This window comes from Propithecus coquereli, unplaced genomic scaffold (assembly GCF_000956105.1).
Source record: "Propithecus coquereli isolate 6110/MARCELLA unplaced genomic scaffold, Pcoq_1.0 Scaffold61, whole genome shotgun sequence".
NCBI classification, from domain to species: Eukaryota; Metazoa; Chordata; class Mammalia; order Primates; family Indriidae; genus Propithecus; species Propithecus coquereli.
The window spans coordinates 4,035,735-4,057,647 of record NW_012152063.1 but is presented as its reverse complement, the minus strand read 5'-3'; the positions used below and the strand labels follow the sequence as shown (position 1 = coordinate 4,057,647).

The window sequence follows — 21,913 nt, the reverse complement described above, 5'->3', positions numbered from 1 at the left end:
TTCTTGTTTTTTACTTCTCATTTTATTTCTCGATTGAACGCTTTAAATGTCATAATTTAGTTTTCTATTTTTAAAGGAATTGAGAAAGGAATGGTAGAATCAGTTAAATTTTTGAATTAAATCATCATTAAAAGAGAAGAGAACGAGTTCTTATTAGGGCAAAGTGTTCAAATATCATTAACGATACCTGTATCACAAAAGAAGAATGAGCTTGTACAGAGTTAACAAAGTCACTCATGCTGGCACAAACTTTATATTCCATTTTAATAAAATTCTCTCATTTAAATACTAAACTGGGAAATCCCCCTTGAGTGTTCAAAACAAGATGAAATCTAAGATGTACAACCTCGTCTGAGATTCACTCAACTGCGGCCTTTCCAATTTGCGCCCCCTTCTGTGTGAATGTTCCCGTGCATCACTTATGCAAGTCAGAGAAATTATTCACCGAACCTAAAGCTGGACAAACAGGTGGTAGGCCACCTAAAGATTGAGTAGAAAGAGTAGCAACGGATTGAAGCACTCACCTTTTATGCAAGCCCAAACTCCAAAATTTACCACCTTGCTAAGAATTCTATGTGTGTTTCTTTTCCTTATCTAAAAGTATTTATAACTGTTGCTAAAAGAATGCCAGTGTATATTCAAACTGTAAGGATGTCCTTATTGCATATGCTCAGTATGACATTTCTGTTGCTTCTAATCGTATTTTTTGTTTCAGTTTTTAACACAGCACACAATCCTCAGGAAGGACTGCAAACAAGCCAAGTTTGCAGTTTGAACACAAAGCTCATTTTGAATTATCTGCGCGTGTAAGAAAATTTTTTGTTTTCAATTAACAATGGGGAAGGGAGACTTTATTTAGAAGTAGACAAAATTATTGAACTTCAATTAATCTAGCATTTTCAAAGAAGGCAGTCCTCCCCTGACATCCTTCCAGTCAGGCTAAGTTCAGCCCCAAGGGAAAATTTCTAGGATTGTTTTTAGGACTCTGAAATAGGGATTTTAGAACGAAGTAAGCTTTCATATCTTAAACTGAACATTCTCAAAGTTACCATTATTGTTGCATGTATGAGGTATCCAGAATTATATCTGACTTGTCAGCACATAAAAAGGGAGCCATTCATGCCCTAGCAAGTGTGGAAAAGAAAATTGTTAGATATAACGTTAGACAGGAAAGAGCTTATACATGAGCAGAGTGGACGGTTAGCCAGGGCATGCAGCAGTTTGCAAAGCAGGGAGCAAGAGTCTCCAGACATTTTTGAGAGGTAATTCACCTGGCAAACCGCTATCTTTTGCTCAAGAAGTAACATTAAAGCCCCACTGAAGCAAAGAACTCAAAAATCAGTCTCATCCTCCACTTGTGGGAACGTTCAAGAGAAATTTCATCTCCAAACTAAAGTCATCGATTGTGACCCAGCATGCAAGACTTCATGGCCAGGATAGCTCTGGTTAGATCGTTCATTTTAAACTCTCTTGGAAGCATTTTGGCGTCCCAGCGTCGCCTAGGCCCTGGGGGTCCCTGTACCCAATAGGCAGGAGCTCTTCATCCTTTCCATATTTAGTGCCGGAGATGGGCTGGGCTCACTTGTTTAAGAACTAGTCTTGGAGATTGATGACTTTGCAAGTCGGGCTGGCTAATGACCTCTGGCTGCTGCACTCTTGTGGACTCGGTTTCTCCTCCAGCTTTTCCGCTCCCCTCCCCTTCCCCAATTCCCCCTGGTCAGGTAAAGTTTCCTTTACACTTTGCCCACACTTTCCTGCCTTGCTTACCCGTGGGCATAAAGAAAAGAGTCTAATCATTCGATCTCTTTATTTATTTTTGAGAACTCGGCTAAAGAGAAAAAAAACAACACAACAAAAATAAAATTTGATATTGATCTTTAAAAAGGAGATAGCTAAAGTGAAATTTTTTCTAGATTTCAGCTGCCATCTTCTACATAAGAATTGTAGAATAATCTGCAGTTCAGAGTTACAAAGAGAATACTTGGTAGAGAGTAGGGCAGAATTTCTGCCATATTCCCCAACCGCATCCCAAAGATAAAATTCTGTAGGCAGAAAACGCAAACGCAAGGGTGCAGGGGTGACTATTTTGGGAAGAACTGCCTGAGCGCTACTGAAATTAAGTGGAGGTCAAGTAGAATAGGATTTTCAGACAGTCTGTCATTTTTAAATAGGACAGTGGCTCCCGAAGCAGGCCAGTTGGCACGCTGTGGTCCATTGTTTCTGAATATTTCTGTAAAAATGATGAGGAACAAACCCCACAGGTCGCCCCTCCCTCCCGTGGAAGCACAGTCCAGTTTACCCCTTGAAGGAGAAAGAACACTTGCCCTAACTCCCCACAAAAAGTCTGGGCAGTTCAGCTGGCCCAAGGCGCTCCATACCCCAGGGTTTCCGGACCGAAGCTGTGAGCCTCAGCAAGGAACAGCCACGTGGCTTGCACTCGCGTCGCCTGGGTTACCACTTACTCCTCACTCCTCGGGACATCTGTGGCCAACACCTTCGGTCCAGCCCAGAAAGGGGCGCTTCCCTGAATTAACGGTTCTCGCTGGTGGGTCTGTACGAGGAGCCCGTGGGCAGACTTCAGCCTGTGCAGGGAACCCCAGCGCAGGGCACACAACTCGGCGCCCCCAAACTCTGCCCCTAACACTCTCTGACTTAGGCCTTTGGTTTGCTTTACAATGTAAGGGGTGAACATGAAATGGTTATTTTACCCCTACTCATTCCTGAAAGGAAACAAGTATAGCATTGCAAAAGATGGGCTTCTCTTCCAAGGCGACTTTCCTACCCGCTTACCAACTTTTTTGTTTCCAGTATGCCAGAATCTAAATTAACATTTTGGGGGGAGCTCTTCGTTTTAACTTATTAGATAGAAATGCTTAAAATGCAAGCGTGTCCAAGTAATTGGAATGCTTTTGGGGCTCACGAAGCATAACTGCCCACTTGACCTCCTAGAAAGTGGGGGTTGGGGGGCTCTCAGATCGGGCAGACTCGTGTGTTCAGGCGCTATCAAATTCCCACCTCACTCTCTCACGAGCTGATCTTTTCTAAGGTGACAATGCGAGGCCTAATTTGAGGGTGGGGTGGGGACGAAAAGGCCACAGACTCCTCCACCTTGGGCTGGCACTGCCTGCTATCAGGGCCGCAGCGAAGGCGCTGCACTTTCTCCCTCCTCTGGCATTGCTCCCTTCCCCAAGGACAGGGCTTCCTTCTACAGGAGAATGAACTTCTGCCTCTTCCTAGCACCTTCGAAGACGTACGCAGTCCTTGAGGTGCTGGGGAGCATTAGATTGGGTCGCTGTAGATGGAAATGGAGAGCCCAGATGCTTCTCAGGGAGGGGTGAGAGAGCAGGCCGGGGCGCAGATCCACAGTCCCCGTGGTGCAGCCACGTCTTCAGAAACGCCCAGGACCTCAGAGCCCTGCCACCACGGTTTGGCCCTCGGAACTCCGAGGGGTTCGTCTACCTGACCTTTGGGCAGGCTCCGCGGTTGACAGTTTTCTTGCCACTCCCCACCCCGCCCCAGCAATCCCAAACCGGCCCGCGGACCTAGAGAAATCTGGGGCGAGATGAGACATCACCCACTGTGTAGAAGCTGTTGCCACTGCTGCTGTCACAGCCACTCCGGGCGGGGCTGCCACTGCGGGCGGGACGGTCTTCTCCGGCCGCTTCGCGGGCTGCGCTCGTGTGCGGGGGCGCTGCCGGCGCACCGCGGCGCGGAAGGAAATCGCCCCGCGCCCGCCGGAGGAAGGCGACGGAGAGGGAAGGGGGAGGGCAGCAAGGAGGCGGGCGGAGGGGCCGGCCGCCCGAGCCAGGTCGTTTTTGAATGGTTTGGGAGAACGAATTGTTAGACCCCGAGGAAGGGAGGTGGGGACGGAGGAGGGGGGCTGGAAAGCGGAAACTTTCCTATAAAACTTCGAAAAGTCCCTCCTCCCCACGTCAGGCCAATGACACTGCTGCCCCCAAACTTTCCGCCTGCCCGGAGGTATAAGAGCCTCCAAATCTGCAGCTTTCGCCCAACTCCCAGCAACACCTCGCGGGCTCTCCAGCACCAGTACCGTTTCCAGGAGGCCAAGCGGGGTGTGCGTGCGGCCGTTGGGCGCCTTCTTTTTGGACCTCGGGGCCATCCACACCGTCCCCTCCCCCTCCCGCCTCCCTCCCCGCCTCCCCCGCGCTCCCTCCCCGCGGAGGTCCTCCCCGTCCCTCCTCCTGCTCCCTCCTCGGCGGGCCGCACCGCCCGGGCCGGCGCCGCGCGCGGGGGAAGCTGGCGGGCTGAGGCGCCCCGCTCTCCTCCTCTTCCCCGGGCCGCCGCTCTGCCCCGGGCCCGCGAGGCCTCGCGTTGCCGCTCGAGAGATGATGCAGGACGTGTCCAGCTCGCCAGTCTCGCCGGCCGACGACAGCCTGAGCAACAGCGAAGAAGAGCCAGACCGGCAGCAGCCGCCGAGCGGCAAGCGCGGGGGGCGCAAGCGGCGCAGCAGCCGGCGCAGCGCGGGCGGCGGCGCGGGGCCCGGCGGGGCCGCGGGCGGGGGCGTCGGAGGCGGCGACGAGCCGGGCAGCCCGGCGCAGGGCAAGCGCGGCAAGAAGTCTGCGGGCTGCGGCGGCGGCGCGGGCGGCGGCGGCAGCAGTAGCGGCGGCGGGAGCCCGCAGTCGTACGAGGAGCTGCAGACGCAGCGGGTCATGGCCAACGTGCGGGAGCGCCAGCGCACGCAGTCGCTGAACGAAGCGTTCGCCGCGCTGCGGAAGATAATCCCCACGCTGCCCTCGGACAAGCTGAGCAAGATTCAGACCCTCAAGCTGGCGGCCAGGTACATCGACTTCCTCTACCAGGTCCTCCAGAGCGACGAGCTGGACTCCAAGATGGCAAGCTGCAGCTATGTGGCTCACGAGCGGCTCAGCTATGCCTTCTCGGTCTGGAGGATGGAGGGGGCCTGGTCCATGTCTGCGTCCCACTAGCAGGCGGAGCTCCCCACCCCCTCGGCAGGGCCGGAGACCTAGGTAAGGACGGGCGCCTCTGCGCCGCTTCGCCGATCAGGTGGCAGACCGACCGACCGCCAGGCCGCAGCTCCCTGTCCGCCTCGCCTTTCTCTCCCTCTCGCCTCTCAGCCTTCCCACCTAACTTGGCACCGTTACCTCATCCCCCTAGCGTCCCTGGAAGGCAGGTCGGTCCCCGCTAGTGAGAGAGGTCTCCAGGGGGATGCGCCCTTGTGAGGGGGGTGTGTGTGCGTGAGTGTGCGTGACAGATAGGAGGGAAAGACTGAGGAAGACGAGTCACGGGTAAGGCCGGCTTTGCCAGCGTCTCCCTTTCTTTCGGCTTTAAATTTTTGTTCTTCTCCTTAAAACAAATGTTTCCAAATTCCACCTCCTCCTTCTTTCCGCCCACCCACTTCCTCTTGCCCTTGGGCTGAAATCCTTCCAGGTTGTTCAACGTAGTTTCTCGGTGGTGGTGATAAGAACAGTGCTCACTAGTCTTAGAAAACAGCCACAGAGACCTAAACAATAACCAACTTTCCCCCCCTCTCTGGGTTTTTGCAGATGTCATTGTTTCCAGAGAAGGAGAAAATGGACAGTCTAGAGACTCTGGAGCTGGATTAACTAAAAATTAAAATATATGCCAAAGATTTTCTTGGAAATTAGAAGAGCAAAACCCTAATTCAAAGAAACAGGGCGTGGGGCGCACTTTTAAAAGAGAAAGCGAGACAGGCCCGTGGACAGTGATTCCCAGATGGGCATCGGCACCATCCTCACACCTCTACATTCTGATAGAAGTCTGAACAGTTGTTTGTGTTCTTTTTTTTTTTGACGAAGAATGTTTTTATTTTTATTTTTTAATGCATGCATTCTCAAGAGGTCGTGCCAATCAGCCACTGAAAGGAAAGGCATCATTATGGACTATATTTTAAAATGATAACAGAGGAATTATAAGAACACCTTTAGAAATAAAAATACTGGGATCCAACTGGCTTGCAAAATCACAGTCAGTTAATTCCTTTTTCCACTCTTCCTCTGAGGGAAAAAACTTAAAATACAAAAAACAACATTCTATTTATTTATTGATGACCCATGGTAAAATGCAAATAGATCCGGTGTCTAAATGCATTCATATTTTTATGATTGTTTTGTAAATATCTTTGTATATTATTTTTCTGCAATAAATAAATATGATTGAAAATTTAAAGAACCTTAGAGTTTGGTCTATATTTTTAAAGCTCAGGATTAAGTTGGTGGTAAATACCTGCTTGTTTAATTCTAGAGGCACCCAGGAGGGAGGGGGCACTAATATAAACAAAGCAGTGAAAAACTCAAATAAACCAGCTACTGACAGGCACAAGCATGTTACTTAAAAAGACAGCTTTATTATTATTCCAGTTTGGTGTTCACTGGGTTTAGTAACATCTCTCCTTCGTCTCCCAATCAAATCTCCAAACAGCAAAAGTTAACAAATTTGCTATTCACCTCTCTTGCATTTTGAGGTGGTGACTGTAAAAAAGTTAAATGCAAACAAGCACTATGAAAGCTGCACTATTTTCTCTTGTTACCATGTATTTTTGTCATGCTCTCCTCTCTTTGTGAAGATTCTGAAATAACAGCTTCTTTTCAGTGAGAGGATACATAAAATATTACAAAAATGTCTATATACACATATAAATGAATACAAATGCATAGAAAATAAAGTTTAATTGAGCAAGAAAGAAACAATTCCATTTTTAAAGTAATTTGCCTAACTCTTATTTCGCGGATAAACATGACATTTAGTGTCATGTTTGCTAAAAAAGAAAAGAATATTTTCCAATGTTGATGTTATCTACTAGGGAAGCATGCTCCTTCTTTCTATATATAAAGAATATAGGGCTGTAAACTACAATAAACAAAGAACCGAGCTTTCCATATTCTTGATAACTATTGGAACGATTAAAATTTTAAATGCTATAGCTATTCAATTTCTAGTCAATTCATTGGCAAATATATTTTATCCAAAATTACACATAGTTTTTCCCTGGTAAGAGATGTGTGTGTGTGTGTGTGTTATACACACAGACACAAAATCTGAAGTTAAGTAAATCAGTAACAGGGACAAATGGTGCTTGATTTTTATTTTATTCTGGTTATTTCTGGGCCAGGAACATACTGGCTTTTATAATTAATATTAATAGAAGTCATAATTTTGTATTGCTTAGTTCTTAACTTTTACATCCAGTTTACTGCATTCAAATGTAATTAGGGAAGCTTTCAAACTGGAAAATTATTTTGATGCCTAATTCAAACAGTGACTAATAAGTATATGTATTCCAACAGATCGTGTTTGCTTAGCTCAGATTGAGGCTATTTTATTGCCTGAAGGTTTTTGTTTCCTTCTCTACACAGCACCACAAAATGCTGACATAACAATATTATAAATTTATTATTGTGAATTTTTCAAACAATATTTTACAATAAGGAGCCTGTAACATTTACTTACATTAAAGGATTAGTGAAAGATTGGGGAATTATTATTGTTGGATTTTATTAGTCCTTTTCCAAATAATGAAAAGGAAAGGTGATTACGTGTGGGTGTATTTGCAAGGTATGTGTGTGTATGTGTATGTTTTCATAGGGTAGAAATGAAAGGAGGGTGCCCCAGAAGGATGAAGGAGTCCATCACGATGGTAATTATCTCTTTCGTGTGTATCATCCAGCCACCTCCACTTTCTATTTTGTTCATGGGGAATCCCTGTTCACTAGCTTGGTCTGACTATTTGATATTTCATATTTCTTGAGGTACAACCAGGATGGAGCTGACCATCATTGCTGAGAAGGTAACTGCTATCTTAACTCTGGATGTAAAGACAAAATGTCATAGAAAGGTAGCCTACCACTTGCTTTACTTTGCTTTCTTTTGTGTGTGTGTGTGTGTGTGTGTGTGCGTGTGTGTGTTTTTTTGTCCACTTTTTCCATAAAAGAGAACACTTTGGAGAAAACCAAATGCCATATTTATAGTGAGTAATACTAAATACTGAAGTCAAGGTAACATTTCCCCCTACATTTTCAGAGAAATAAACAAATGAATGAAAGGAAGGTGGTTAAAAAAAAAAAAGAAGAAAGGTGGTGAATAGTTCTACTTTGCTGAGAAAGCAGAATGCACACTGGAAAATATTAATACTGGAATACAGTTTTCAGCTTGCAGACTATTTCTATATTCCCAACCCCCCATACACATGACATAAACCACTCAATTACTTTTTAGAATAGAAGTGAAGCCACCTGTTTCTTTCCCTCCACCATTATTTCTTCTTTCATTGATTTTATTTCGTATCATATTTGCTACCTACTTTTATTTAAAGGACACACAGAATGAATTACCTCTGTTGCAGAAATGAGAAGCTAAATCTTTCCGTTAAACGTGGTGGCGACTCGATCTCTGCCCTTCAGCCAGAATGCTTTGCTAGAGGAAAGTAGTATATTAAATTATCTGGCGTGAATTCTTAAAAACTTGAACAAGAATGTTTTCTTTACTGTCCTAATATTTTTTATCTTGTCTTCAATTTTGTCCAATTGATAGCCTTCAGTTATAAGAAAGCAGTAAATTTTTCCACCCCATATACACGTATTTCCTCTTTTGTGTGCATACATTCTAAGCACATGCACGGATGATAATTTTGCACAGTGGCAGGTACCCTCTCCAAAGTAGAATATATTATTAATAAAATAACATTAAATACCAGAAACTCATACAATAAGCGTACTTTTTTTCCCCACCCTCAACAATAGCACAGGATTCTTGCCCTTTCGGTCTTCAGGCTCATATTCATAATGGAGCTTTTTAAGGGACACTTGGCCTCTTGCAAAAAAGTAGAGCATTTTGCACATTCCATGGTTTGGCGAAGTCAGAACTGGTTATTTTCTCTAGACCGGTATCAAGTTCTTCTCAGGCATATGATTTCACTTGAAGTCCTGCCCAGGAATCCTTCAAAGTGAGCGTTTGTCCCGCTCTCATGATGTCAGGCGGTTTTCCCTGCATCTGTAATTTGAAGAAAAACAAACAAACCTGCGGGGAACAAACGCCACGGAAACCCAAACAGAACTCCGTGGGGAACGAGGGTCTCACCTGCGGCGGGCGCGGGAGAGGGGCCCCGGCCCAGGCTCCCCTCGTGGGTGGCGGCCCGGCCGGCAAGGTGGGTAGAGAGACGGTGTCCGTGCCCTCGTCGGACCGCGCGGACGGCCCCCGGCTCGGCGTCTGGCCGCTGCTCCCAGGCGGCAGCGCCAAGTGTCAGCGGTAGCAAGGGGAGCAGCAGCAACAGTCAGGCAAAGGCCCAACCTCAAATTTCCAGAGACAGGCCCGCATTAGTGACAAACAGGGGTCGGCAAGGGGATCCCCGGGGGCCACTTTTCCAGAATTTTCTGTGTTGTAAAGACTGCCCCACCCCCAGCAGCAGTGAAAGTGGAAGGAAAGTGAACCAGCAAAGTGGAAGAAGAAATTGGTTTCTTCCTAATTTTTCAAAGCCAAAGCCCGCAACCTCATTATTTCTCAAAAACCTCCCAACTCTTCTTTGCAAACTGAGCCCTCAAAAGCGCAAACAGGAGGATTATTAAGCATCTTTATTTACTGCACAGCAAAGATAGACCCTGCAAAAAGGGCATGGGATACACTTTCCATTTGCTTTTGTCTCAAGGCCCCAAGACGTGAGCCCACTTAATGTTCTTAGCAAATCAAAGCACGTGTCCTTTGAAGAAGGTGTGTAATTGGAGTTTAAGGCATGTATGGAATTCCCAGATGTCTATAAAGTAAGAAGGAGCATGTGGCAGGTCACTGGAAGGTGGGGCAGGTTAAAATAACTGGCACAAACGTGCCCTCTTTATACTCCCTCCTTTATACGAGCCAGGGAGATAAGACTTGGGGAAAGATTGGGATGGGATCATAATGAATATTCAGCTTCTGAAATCAGAGTCATAGCAACCATGGTAAGAAGCACATGGTCAGAAAACCTCAAAGAAAACACTCAATTATAACCGGGATTTCGTGGGCGCCCTGCAATAAGATCGCTTGGGGTTTGCTGCAGCGAGGGCCTCCAACGGCCTTCTTTCTTGTTTACGTGGACTATTTTCTTTTCCTTCTGTTTTTTTCTTTCTCTCAAATTTGTGGATGTGTCGTGTGGTTCTTCTGCATGGGATTTAGGCTGAAGCTAGAGGTACAAAATTCCAGATTAGGAAGAGAAAAAACAATTCTAAAAGCATTCATTCCAGTAGGCAGCCTTCTTGGGGGAGGGGAGATTGGGAGTGAGTGAAATTAAATTTCTGTAAAACATGCAGTTTAAATATCTGCCAGACAGAGGGAAAATCTCCATGAAAAGACAACCATCCAAATCAGCTGCTGCTTTTTTTCATTTCACTGAGGACTAGATAGATGTGTAAGAGACAGTCGAACCTCAATGTAAGTTTGAGTGTTGTTTATTAGGCAGCTTTTGTTTTGGTTTGGTTTTAGTATGGAAACGGAATCGAAATAGAATTTTTCTGATTGGGTTCAAAATGCTGGCCATCTTTACCTGCACAGTGAAGCATGAGGCCGTAAGACGTAAGGATGGGGTCTGCCAAAGAAACTGGCCACTGAGGCAGGCAGGAAGGGGAAAGGGACGCGCTGAGGGTGACGCGAGTGTGACAAGTGAAAAGTTAAGCAGGTACCTGAAGGAAGTTTATCTTGCCCAGATGTTAGGGCTTTTATGAAATGTCACGTGAAGAGAACAGATGTACAACTTGCAAATGGGGCCACGCCTGTAAATACAAGGCAGGCAAATGCTTGGAGAGAAATCCAGGCATAAATCATCAACCTCCTTTTCTAGATATCTATTTTCTCCTTTAAATATTTACTTTTGGAAAGGGAAGACACGTCTTAAGCGCATCTTCCAGGAGAAGCCACCACTCCATCCCCTGCCCAGCATGTCCATCCCCTGGGTGCCTTGGGTGAGGAGAGTTGGGAGGGGAGGCAAATTTCTCCCCCATCGCCCCCCTCCTGTTTTCCTTCTGCACATTCTCCACTTCCCACGTTTCTCTCTGGGCTTCTCAAAGACGTTTGATCCTGAGAAACATATCGGATCTCGGTTTGGAAAAGCTGAAACTAATCAATTGCCTTTTTGAAGAGGTAGAGAGTGATAAGAAGAGGGAAGGAATGCCAGGCCTGACAGACCCCAAACCTCCAAGATGTTTGAATGGGCTGAAAGATGAGCGGGTGATTCCTCCCTCCTGGGGCCGGGACCTAGCGCTCTGGAGATCCCCGAGCCCATGGGGAAGGGCTTTTACCAAGATAAGTGATCGGTTTGATTGAAAAGGATTTTTTAAAATGACTTATACACACAGCAGGCTTTTTTTTTTTTCATGCAAGAAACTTATAAACAAAATTAAAATGAATTAGCAGTTGCCCAGTTGTGGACAAAAGTCCGATTCCTTTCTCTGCATTTAAGAGAGATGTTCCTAGAGGCTGTTGTGAATGTCAACATGTGGCACAGGCCTGGGTTTCTGCACACAATGAGGTTTTAAATATTTGTTGCCAGTATATTAAGACTGTATATTAAATGAACTGTGCTGTGGCTCTTCTTTTAAATGCAACACTATCCCTAAATCTCTATTATATTGACATTACGTCTGGCTTATGGTATTATATAGGCAACCATATAGCTCTCTACTTTAAACAAAACTTAAAAGTCAGGGTATTTTCTTCCACAGTATTAAATCCAACTTTACTGTCAGGGTTTATCTTATTTCTCTTTGGGTTTCCTACAGGCGTGGGCAGAATTGATATATAATCAAAGTGATCACATTAGCTTTAAGGGTTGACAGTTTTTAAAATGCCCAAGACCAGATAAACGTACAGGCTCTTTCTCTCTATAGCATTTAACTCAATACCCATCCAGCCATACCTAACCTTGATTTATTACCTTTGGGTGTGGATCATATTATCTAGTTACAATCCACAAAGCCTCCTGGATGCCCGCAAGCATCAGATCCTGCCCCTGTGGGTTTGCCTGGCCTTAGAGGAAAGTTACATTGAACCCCAACACACAAACTCCATAGTGCAAAGCTCTCCTCTGGGACTTCCAGGTCTCCATTTTCTAAACACCGTACTGGACAAAACAGTCCACATCTTTTTTCTTCTTTTGTTCCTGAAACTTAACACCAACAATGAATTGTCACCGTTGTTGAAAGCAAGCGAACATGCAGCAAACAGAGACCATTTTTATACTGCAAATTTAGCAATGACAAGGAATCCTTGAGAGAGGCCCATGTATGCCACCCTAATAGAGTCAGCATCCCATACCCGGGGCAGAATCCTACCTTCCAAAGCAGTATTCTTTAAAATGTTCTTATAAATCCCGTTTTCACATTATGACACAGGAAATTGCTGTTAGCTTTTTGCTAAGGTTGCCTCATGCCTCATTCCACCTCTGACTTCTCTTGCTACCCTCTATCAACACACACCTTTTAAAAGTTCTAACTTTGCAACATATAAAAGAGACCTGGAACTGAGAATCCTTCCTCCTCTTCCTTCCCTCCCAGCCCACTGAGTGAAACTTAAAACACATCTCATAGATCAGTTTTCCTTCTCTGAAGTTAGGCACAGTCCACGACCTGGGTTTTCAAATAGAGCAGGCTGGAGTCTGCAATATTTAATCCAGTCAGCTATTAAATGTCCTCTGGCTAAATCAAGAGTATAAGAAAGAATCCATACCGGGATAATGATACCAAGAGCAGTTTGGTGGAGGGAAGAGGGGCTGAGAGGGGGCAGACAACTCCAGGGATCCTTTGATTTGGAAAATCCTGTTTTTAGAACTCCTGTCAGAGTAATAGCAAAGCAAAGAAACATGAAAGAACAACTCTTTGTTCCAGGATATGGTTTTAATGAAATACTACTACCAGTACCAAAAAAAAAAAAAAAAAGAAAGAAAGAAAAAAGAAAAAGAAAACCTCTTCTCTTCTATTAATAACCGCTTCAGAGACTCCGCTTTTCCTTTACCTATTAGGGACTAGGAGGCTCTGTAACGTGATCCCCTCCCCTCTCCCTCTTTCCTGCCGCCTCCTTCCCTCCCCAATTAAGCCAAAGTGGTTGTTCTGATGAGCCTCGGCCGCACAGAACCGCGGACTGAGTCTGCCCTCTGAATACCGGCTCCCTGCTCCAGCGCCCTCCTTCTCTGGGCAAAGCCAGGCCACCAGGACTTGGCTGCGAGGGCCTCGTTTCTCCCTTCCAAAGGCAGGCACCCGCCACTTTGACAAGGAGCTCTCCTGATCCCTGGCTGGGGGCCTTCTGAGGACCCCAACAAATGTGGCACCAGGCGGATGGTGTGCCCAAAGTCTGCCTGCCTTGGCTCCCTACTGACCCTGCCCTGCACTTTTTTGTTGATTTAACCACCCGAAGGGATTGCAACTAAGATAGCAAAAGGACTTTGGGGGAGGGGAGGGGAGCGAAGAGGTAGGGGGTGGGGATCGCTAGAGAAAAAGCAACAGCATTTGGGAAGGGGGAGCAACCTTTTAGGCAGCGGGGACCAGGCATTTTAGCAGCAGCATCTGTCATCTGTAGCAGTGGACAGATAAAACCGTCCCTGATCAAAGAGGTTTGTTCATAAATCACCCGTAAGAAATGGATTGTGAGGAATAAAAGACACGTGTCGAATAATCTCGACCCTGGAGTCTGCTCACCGCCAGCGCGCTTCCCAACACCCCCTCCCGCCATAAACGCGCGCTGTGAGCGCGTCTCCCAGCTGGGAATGTATGTGGGGGGAGGACTCTCCTTTCTGGTCCTCCCCACCCCCATCCCCGTCGCCCCCCATCCTTCAAAAGCTGGCCCGGGCCATCCTGGTTCCGGATTTCGGGAGATTTCAGTACAATCAGTTGACTCAGGGCTGGCCAAGGAAACAGCGGGGGAATGGGGGGCAAGTTGGCGTCTTTCCATTTCTGAGGCTAGAAAGTTGCTCTTCGGAATCGAAGACATCTGCCCTCCTGGTCCCCTGTTAGTGTTCTCGTCCCCCTAATGATCTTTCCTAGGAGCGGAGTCGGAAATTTACAAAGCGTTGGAGTGCAAATGTAATGCAGTCGGGAGAGTTCAGCTAGAGCTGAGATTGGCTGGGCGGGTGTTCTCTGTTCCGGGTTTTGTAAGTTTCGGACGAAAAGTGCTTCGGAATCAGGGTTTCCGCCCTAGTGTACTGTCTAAGGAGCGCTTGCTGTCCTCTACACTAGAACCAAGTGGATTCTCTTTCCCCGCCTTAGCCCTCCTAAGCCCGGGACTCTCTCGCACCTGCTTCTCCTGTTTGACAAAACAGCCAAAGACGAATGTCCAGTCCCGCGTGCTAAATGCTCCAGCCAGCTGTTTCAAGGACCCCGGAAAAGCATAGTGGGCGGGTTTAAAGCGCTGTGGCTATCTCCAAGAAGGCAGTTGACAATACCGTGAGTGAATTTGTGCGGAGGATTTACAGCGACAAATGCCCGTTACCGTTTCCTTTTCCCTCGGTTTAAGCATCCTCCAGATAAGTAGGATTTTGCATATAATAGGTGTTTATAGTTCCAGGAACTGCACTTTGATCTAGGATTTGGGGGGTGGAGTGTCTAAGGGGTCTCTAGACGCTTGTCTGATTTGAATGCTTTTCGGGATGATTTATGGCAAAAGGCTCATTTCTGACACTTCCAGATGTCAAAGCTCTTACCTTCCAGGAAGGGATGAGGGAAACCTGCCACGCGGACGGGAGCTCGCGCGCCTAACGCGCCTGCGGGCTGACAGTGTGCACCAGTCTTCTGCAGCCGCTGATAACCTTTCCCCGCCTTCCAGCTAGGGAGAGGGGAGGGGCCTGCTTTTTATGATGATAAAACTACGGAGGGAAACCGAGTCACCCGCCTGCAAAGTTAGGTTCTTCCAGTAACTGTATTTTGTGCAATTAACCACCTGTTCCCCGCCCCATTGGTGGTTTGGCGTTAATGTGATTTGACCCCCAAATGTGAAGCGGGGCAGGAATAAGCCCTCCGTTGGGACACCCGGTGGTTTCAGCCCGGGGCCGCTGCCGAGTGGATCGCAATCTTGGTCCCCGCGGGGCGGAGGCCTGAGCCGTGTTCAGAAGCTGCCGGGGAGTCGGGGGAGGAGGCGATGTCTTTCCGAAAGCTCCCTGCAGGCTTTGGACCGCGAGGCGAGGCCAGGAAAAATAACCCTCCCGACTCAATTACTGTGAGCTCTACCGTGAAGCCGAAAAGCTGAAATGTGCGCCGCGGCAGGGGGGCAGGTCAGACGGGGCGGACGCTAGAGCGATTTTAGGAGACCCCTAGGGCCAGCTGAGCTGAGAACGCGCTGAAGGCATTTGTCAACCTGAAGCAAAGGTGGGGCCGACTCGCAGCAGCCTCCTGCGGACGCTTTTCTCAAACGAAAGGAGGTTTTCCAGCTATTTCTTCTCCTTGGAAATGTAATAGATTGGGGACAGAGGAGGGGGCATTTTGTTTTCTTTCTTCTTTCCCAAAGCGAAGGCAAATTAAGGAAGGAATTAGCCGCGCAGGCTTGGAGGCCAGCGATTAGGAAGGTCTAGGCCAGGCCACAGCTAGTAAATGTTTGCTTACAGAGAAAGGTTTAGCCCTGAGTGATATTCTGGTTATTTGCTTAGAATCCTACAAGACTGGGAATCTTTAATAGTTGGGGAACAGTATCTGATAATTTCAGTCTTTTTTGCTGAGACTACATCCTCCCTTTTTCTTTTAAGTTCTTTCGATGTTAGTAACTTAAAGGTCAGCTGTTTGCCTTCCCAATTGAAAAATAAACCCGATTTCCTGGGTGAAAGACAATGGATTAATTCGAGAGCCTTTAAACAAATTCATTTTCCAGTGCATACGCTTTCCTCGTTCTCCATAACGTTACAAAACAAGGAATCAGATCAAGGTTTATTGGTTTAGGTAGAACTGATCTCGATTTGATAAGCTTAATCATATGACAAAAAGCCTACTGATTATTCCCTCCTCTCTCTCAAGGGACAGCCTGGGAATTTTCGAAAGTCACTGCCTTTTTCCTAGAGTTTGATCACTACATCAAAAGACTCCGGTCACCTCTTGTCTTTTCCGTATGTATATATTCAAGAGCATAAAAATATTAAATAAAAAACTTTCCCAACTTCAAACCTATCAAATGTTTAACAGCTGAGGGATATTCATCTTTAGGAGACAGGCCAAAATGTCAATAAAAATTTAATTATTTCTGAAACATGTGGGAGCACTTACAAGACCCAAAATGTGATACTAAGTATTGATATTGAGAGGAAATCTTACAATATACTTTCATATTTGCTGGTCAAGACCTTATACCCGCAAAAGGTTGCACGAGCCACAGAAATTTTTATTCTTAAGACCTGACAGGATTTCTAAAACTAGCGTAAAAGACAGTTTGGTGGCCAAAGGGGTCACCTGTATTCTGTGTAAGGAGAAATTAGTGTTGAATTCCTATGTGTTTGGCATTTGCCTTCTGTAGAAAACTGTCTGTGATATCTATGATAGCAAATGTTATTTCGGTGTGGAATGAAGAGACAGTGCACACTGGCGTGGCCATTTTTCTTAACAGTTAACACATATTGCCTTCTGAAATGTTTCAGCCAAGTATTCTTCCTGACCTATAATTTTGCCAGGCTGAGAAATGTAAAGACATTAGAAAGTGACATTGGTGGTGTTATTTCCATAGTTGTCTGTGATGAGCAAGACTGATACGTGCCTTGAAGTAATCTCCACAATACAAGTAGGATCTTTTGACAGCCACGTCTTTGATTTGCAAACTGCAGTTTCTTTTCCACTTACAGTTTCCATAAGACTTTTGATTTTTTTTTTTTTTTTAAACATGCCGCTCAAACTTCAACTGTTGAATTACAGGTTGGTCTGTCAGTCAGCTGGTTTGGAACCATTCCTCTGATAAATCGTGAGAGTTGGTTTGACCTCATTGTCATTATTTCAAATTTTCCCTGTGGTTGTCTTCACAGTGCCTTGAGAAGTTGTTTTGGGTACCTGGTTATCCCAAGAAAAGAGGTTTCCAGTGTCAACATTGACCTGATAGTGATTTACATACCTTCCTTGATTGGTTATCAATAGGCCCACCACCATTGGAGTAAAGTTTCTATTTCTCTCAATGTTTAGTTTCATTTAATTCAACCATTTAATTTACAGGAAGAACCTGAAGCCTAATGTGTTTGAGACATTTGCCCCAAAATAATTTGACCTAGGCCAGTGTTCTTTTCTCCGCTTGGAGGCATGGTTTTTATATTTTAAAGCAGGATAGTAAGCTCCGAAATTGCCCGGGATACCAGAACTACCCATTCTCTTCCAGCTGAGCAAAAATTTCCCAAGGCTCACTATTTTCTCTTTTACTACAAAGCTGTAGGTAAACAAAGCAGGTAACAAGAACATGACTGCCACTTACACAATGAAAGTGGACACTATTCTGTGTGTAGACCCTACGCCTGGTAAATTGTAAAGGCCAGGATACAGAAATGAGTATTACTATTTAGCTATTACATCTTTTCATTTCATAAGAATGAAAATGAGTGTCTTTATTTAAATTAAAAAATTCTAACTAATATTTTGAATGCATGTAGCTTTTATATTACTTTTTATTTTGTTTAGATTTTTCCAATTTCTGGTACAAAGCCTTGTTTGTGGAAAAATGCCCTGAGACCATTATTTTTGCCTTTTATAAGGATAATTGCCACCAAGAATACTCTTATGAATTCAAGACTGACAGAAAAAGAAAGATACTTTAACTAGCATGTGCAGAAACTGTTGGGCAGAAAAACCTGGAGTGCAGTTTACCCCATGGAGTGATTATGGAATGAGGCAGAACCAAAGGAGAGTGATCATAAGTGGTTTTTCCTACTCTGTGCAAATGATCCCAGAGGTCTTTTCAATCTGTGATGTTTGATGCCATTCTTACCTCTGAAACACTCTCCTAGTGGGTTTTCATGAGTTACTGATTCACAGAACAACTTGTAATCAGATTGGAGGTACCACAATTCATAAAAATAACAGCCTAGGTAAAGAGTGTGTGGACTTGTTCAAATATATAGCCACAGATGACTGTCATTTACGCCTGTAAATTATCTATTCAGTTATCTGGCTGTACAGATAGAGTTAAAAATGTAGATCAGCAAAAGCAATTCTGAAATGTTCATTCTTCCCCAAGCACTTTTCCCCAAGGGACAGGCTGTGTGGGTGGCCATTATGACACTGCTTTCAGTTAAACAAATGAATGATTATTCAGTCAACAAACATTTCTTGGAGGTTTTGCTAAGGTCTAAGCCTATGCAGAAGTGAGGATGCCATGCTCATGACAATAAAGGAAGAAGCCTCTAATCACAGGAGGCTGGTCTCACCTGTAGCTATATTCCTGCATGGGCACTGGAGACCCCTGCAGTTTTCTTTGATATTCTGGGGTGATGTAGAAAATTAGGGACCCCCTACCTGTGGAAAAATAGGAATGGAGAGGCAAAAGAAGTTCCTTTGTAGTTAGCATTCTGAGAGTGTAAATTTTAGAATCAAGTGAATAGAAGTGAGCCCAAAAACATTTTTTTGCATTTGCTATTTTATTTGTTTTGATCACTTTATAGCAACTATTAAGTGATTAATAGTCATTTATTAAACTACATACTTTTTGTAGATAGGTGCCTATCCACCTCACTGATACAGTTCCAGCACCATGTGCTTAGCACCTGGCACATGGCATTTTTGTTGATTTGAGCTAATATCACCATTATACTAATAGAAAATGTAAGCAAAGTGGCCAGAATCCACATCTAAAATAATTTAAAAAATGATGGTATTGACAGTTCCACATTGTCATGGCAGGGGAATCAGTAGTATTGTCTCTTAGGTTTATGTTTAGAATAAAAACCCGAGTAAGCACAAAAGATGTTCAGATGTCATTTATTAAAACATCATGATTCAAATGTTTATTTTAACTTAAATGTTTTAAAATTAAAATACCTATGGAGTCGATAGCTGCCATTTGCCTATATGAGCACTTTGTCTAAAAAAGAGATCCCTTTTTTCAAGGTCTTATATCTTATCCTGCAGAGCCAGGCTTATTTCAGGCCCCTTTTCCTCGTGGACCAAATGCCCTTGTTCTGTGAACATCCCTCACAACCAAATGTGGCAGCCTTGGTATCCAAAAAGCAATAACTGTGAAGTCTAGTAAGAAATTTGGCTAGCTTATTATCAGCTTATTACCACATCTATGAAATTGATTCCACTTGATTTCTATGAAAGTTCCACATAGACTCTCCACATGTGATTCTTGACCAAACTAGGGCAGCCTGTCCAGAAGGGGCCATCCTTTCTGCTGATCCAGCCAATTAGGGTTCCATGTTCTTACATATTCCTGTGCAGTAAACAGCTCTACATTGTTCTGTCACCTCCTAAAACAGCATAATCACTGGTAACTAAAAAGTACATGTTGTCAATCAGTATCTGCTGAAAAACTGAAACTTCAACTTATTTATTGCATATACGCACACATTATTCAAAACCCAAGAGTGGTGGTTTAGAGACTGAAATATAATTGATTGTGAATTGAAAAGAGGCATTCTAAAAAGATTTTAAATTTCCTATGATTAGTGTGAATGGAGAAAGCTGCTTCTCCACCCCGATCCTTCTCCTACTCCCCCCTCCCCACTCCAGAGATGCGGTGAACTTGTGTAATTTAAGGCAGGTGGTCCACATAGTAGGCTGACCACAGAGGATGAGAGAGTGTGCATTTGATACCCTGACTGCTGCTCTTTAATAGACTTTAAATATACTCTGACTATTATTTGGCTTTTGGCTATTACATTTATTTTCACTTTCTTTCAAAGGCTTTTCTCTTTCATTTCATCATTTTCCACACACTGAAATGTAACCCTGGTCCAATGGCACCAAATAGAGGATTTATCTATATTGTCATCAAACTAAATGCAAATGAAATATCAAAGGGGAGCAGAGGGCACCACTGTATTTGGTTCTTGAATGCTGACAGAAAATGCGTGCATTTTTCTTTGCCTAGGTAATAACAACACTTTATTTTTATATAAAGCCTTTCATGTGAGAATCTCAAAGTCCTTCAAGATGTCGTTTGGGTCTGGCATTTTTCAATTGGCTGCCCTTTGTCTCTTTCAGTAAGGAAATACTGCTGTTGGATGTAGTTTCATAACTGAGCTTGCACTTGGGTATGCACATTTAGAGGTCCAAGGGCATTGGGTGTTTCTTGAATGGATCAAATAAATGACCAGTTATGACATTCTCAAAACAACCCTGAGAGGAAGATGGGTGGCAAAGGTGATTATTGAATTTGCAGGTGGAGCAGTTGTGACACAGCAGGGTTAAGTGACTCACCTGATGACACACAGTGGAGTCTTTGTTACTGCTGGAAACAGAAGCCCATGTACCAGACCATTAGCATGGCTGTGTTTCTTGACATCCCACCTATCTGATCCTTCTTTTAGAATGAAAATCTCCAAGAAAAGACACCCTTGTGCATATAAGAAAAAAATTCCAGTGCAAGGGTAAAAAAAAATAACAACTTTGGAAACGTCAAAGATAAAGAAATGCATGGGCCTTATTTTTCCAGAAAAAGCACACAGCTTCTAGTCAAATTTATAAATGTGACTATAGAAAGAATATTGCTTGCACAGAGAAAGTGGAAGTGTGATTTCTTAAGTTTCATTCATTATAAGTAAGAAAGCATGTGTTGATCTGAGCCAGGGAGAAAAGGCATAATGCTATTTGTCTCTCTCTCTCTCTCTCTCTCTCTCTCTCTACACACACGCACACACACACACACAAACACATACATACATATACATATGTGTCTATATATACACACATATACAGATGAATGTGTATGTATATTCTTTAAGCTATTTGCACATTTTAAAAATATAAAATCATTTTTAATTTATATATTATTTATAACGATCTTACTCTTTCCTGGAATTTTCTTTTGTCTCATTATCTCCAAACATAGTCATTTGCTTCAACATCATAGTTATTAGGCTGAAGAGCTCTGAAATACGGATTATTTCTCCTTGGCATAATTATGTGATTTACTATTAATTCAGTGCTTGACAGTTCTGACTGTGTTATTCTACTTAACATTTATTTTTTAATATCCTCTTGGGATACCATTTCATAATTTACATTTAATTTTAAAGCTTATTGTCAAGTTTGGGGAAAGGATCTCAACTCTGCTTTGGATATACAACAACTTCATTATTTTATTCCAGTGAAAGGAGCTAATAGAAGGAATATGTATGTATTTTTAGCACAAAGGACTTCATAATAAAGGAGATTATAGTTTTCATTTGAGAATAATTATACATTTGAAACAAAACAATTTATTAAACAAAAAATGTACTTGTTTTTGTTTTCTTTTCCTTTACTTTATAAAGAAATTGAGTTTTTAAATTGAAACCTATCTTTCATAATAAAAGATTGTTACACAAAGCCAGAAAAATGTTCAGGAACAATTCTAATGTCATACATACTAAAGCTGTCCTTAGTTCAACTTGCTTGTAATTATTTATTTTTAAAAATATCTGGTTCTATGTCATTTAATTTTATAAGCTTAAAAGTTCTCAAATCCAAGCTATGTAGTTTAGAAGATTTAGGAAAAAAAGCTGTTCCATATATAACATTGGTTGTACCATATCGGGGGTAGAAATCTCGAAGTGATATGCCCATTTTCTCTATCTGTGCATACCATCTAAGTTCTCAGCTTAGTTTTGATCTGCTCCAGAAGAAATATGCATAAACAAGCAGGAGTAATGATAAAAAAGAAGTTAAAAACTTGATTATCTTACTTTGCCTGAATTTGAGAGTCTACAATCTGTACTGCATTTTGTCATTACTGGTCTCTCTTGTCCACAAAATCTCTATTGCTTTGTATTCTTTCTACAGATGAGGCCAAGTTTGAGAAAGGTAAT

The 21,913-nt window shown here is 43.8% G+C and overlaps 1 protein-coding gene across 1 annotated transcript; it reads left to right on the top strand.

Annotated features, from left to right (window-relative positions):
* The first annotated feature begins 3,981 nt into the window (after window positions 1-3,981).
* Window positions 3,982-6,171, top strand: TWIST1 (twist family bHLH transcription factor 1). The gene is made up of 2 exons (XM_012659422.1): window positions 3,982-4,988; window positions 5,526-6,171. Exon 1 carries the CDS (start codon window positions 4,347-4,349, stop codon window positions 4,944-4,946), a length of 600 nt encoding a protein of 199 aa, XP_012514876.1. The 5' UTR covers window positions 3,982-4,346; the 3' UTR covers window positions 4,947-4,988; window positions 5,526-6,171.
* The last annotated feature ends 15,742 nt before the right edge of the window (window positions 6,172-21,913 follow it).

What these genes read in the sequence shown, in the direction of transcription:
- TWIST1 (XM_012659422.1), top strand. Translation starts at nt 4,347, where the DNA reads ATGATGCAGGACGTGTCCAGCTCGCCAGTCTCGCCGGCCGACGACAGC.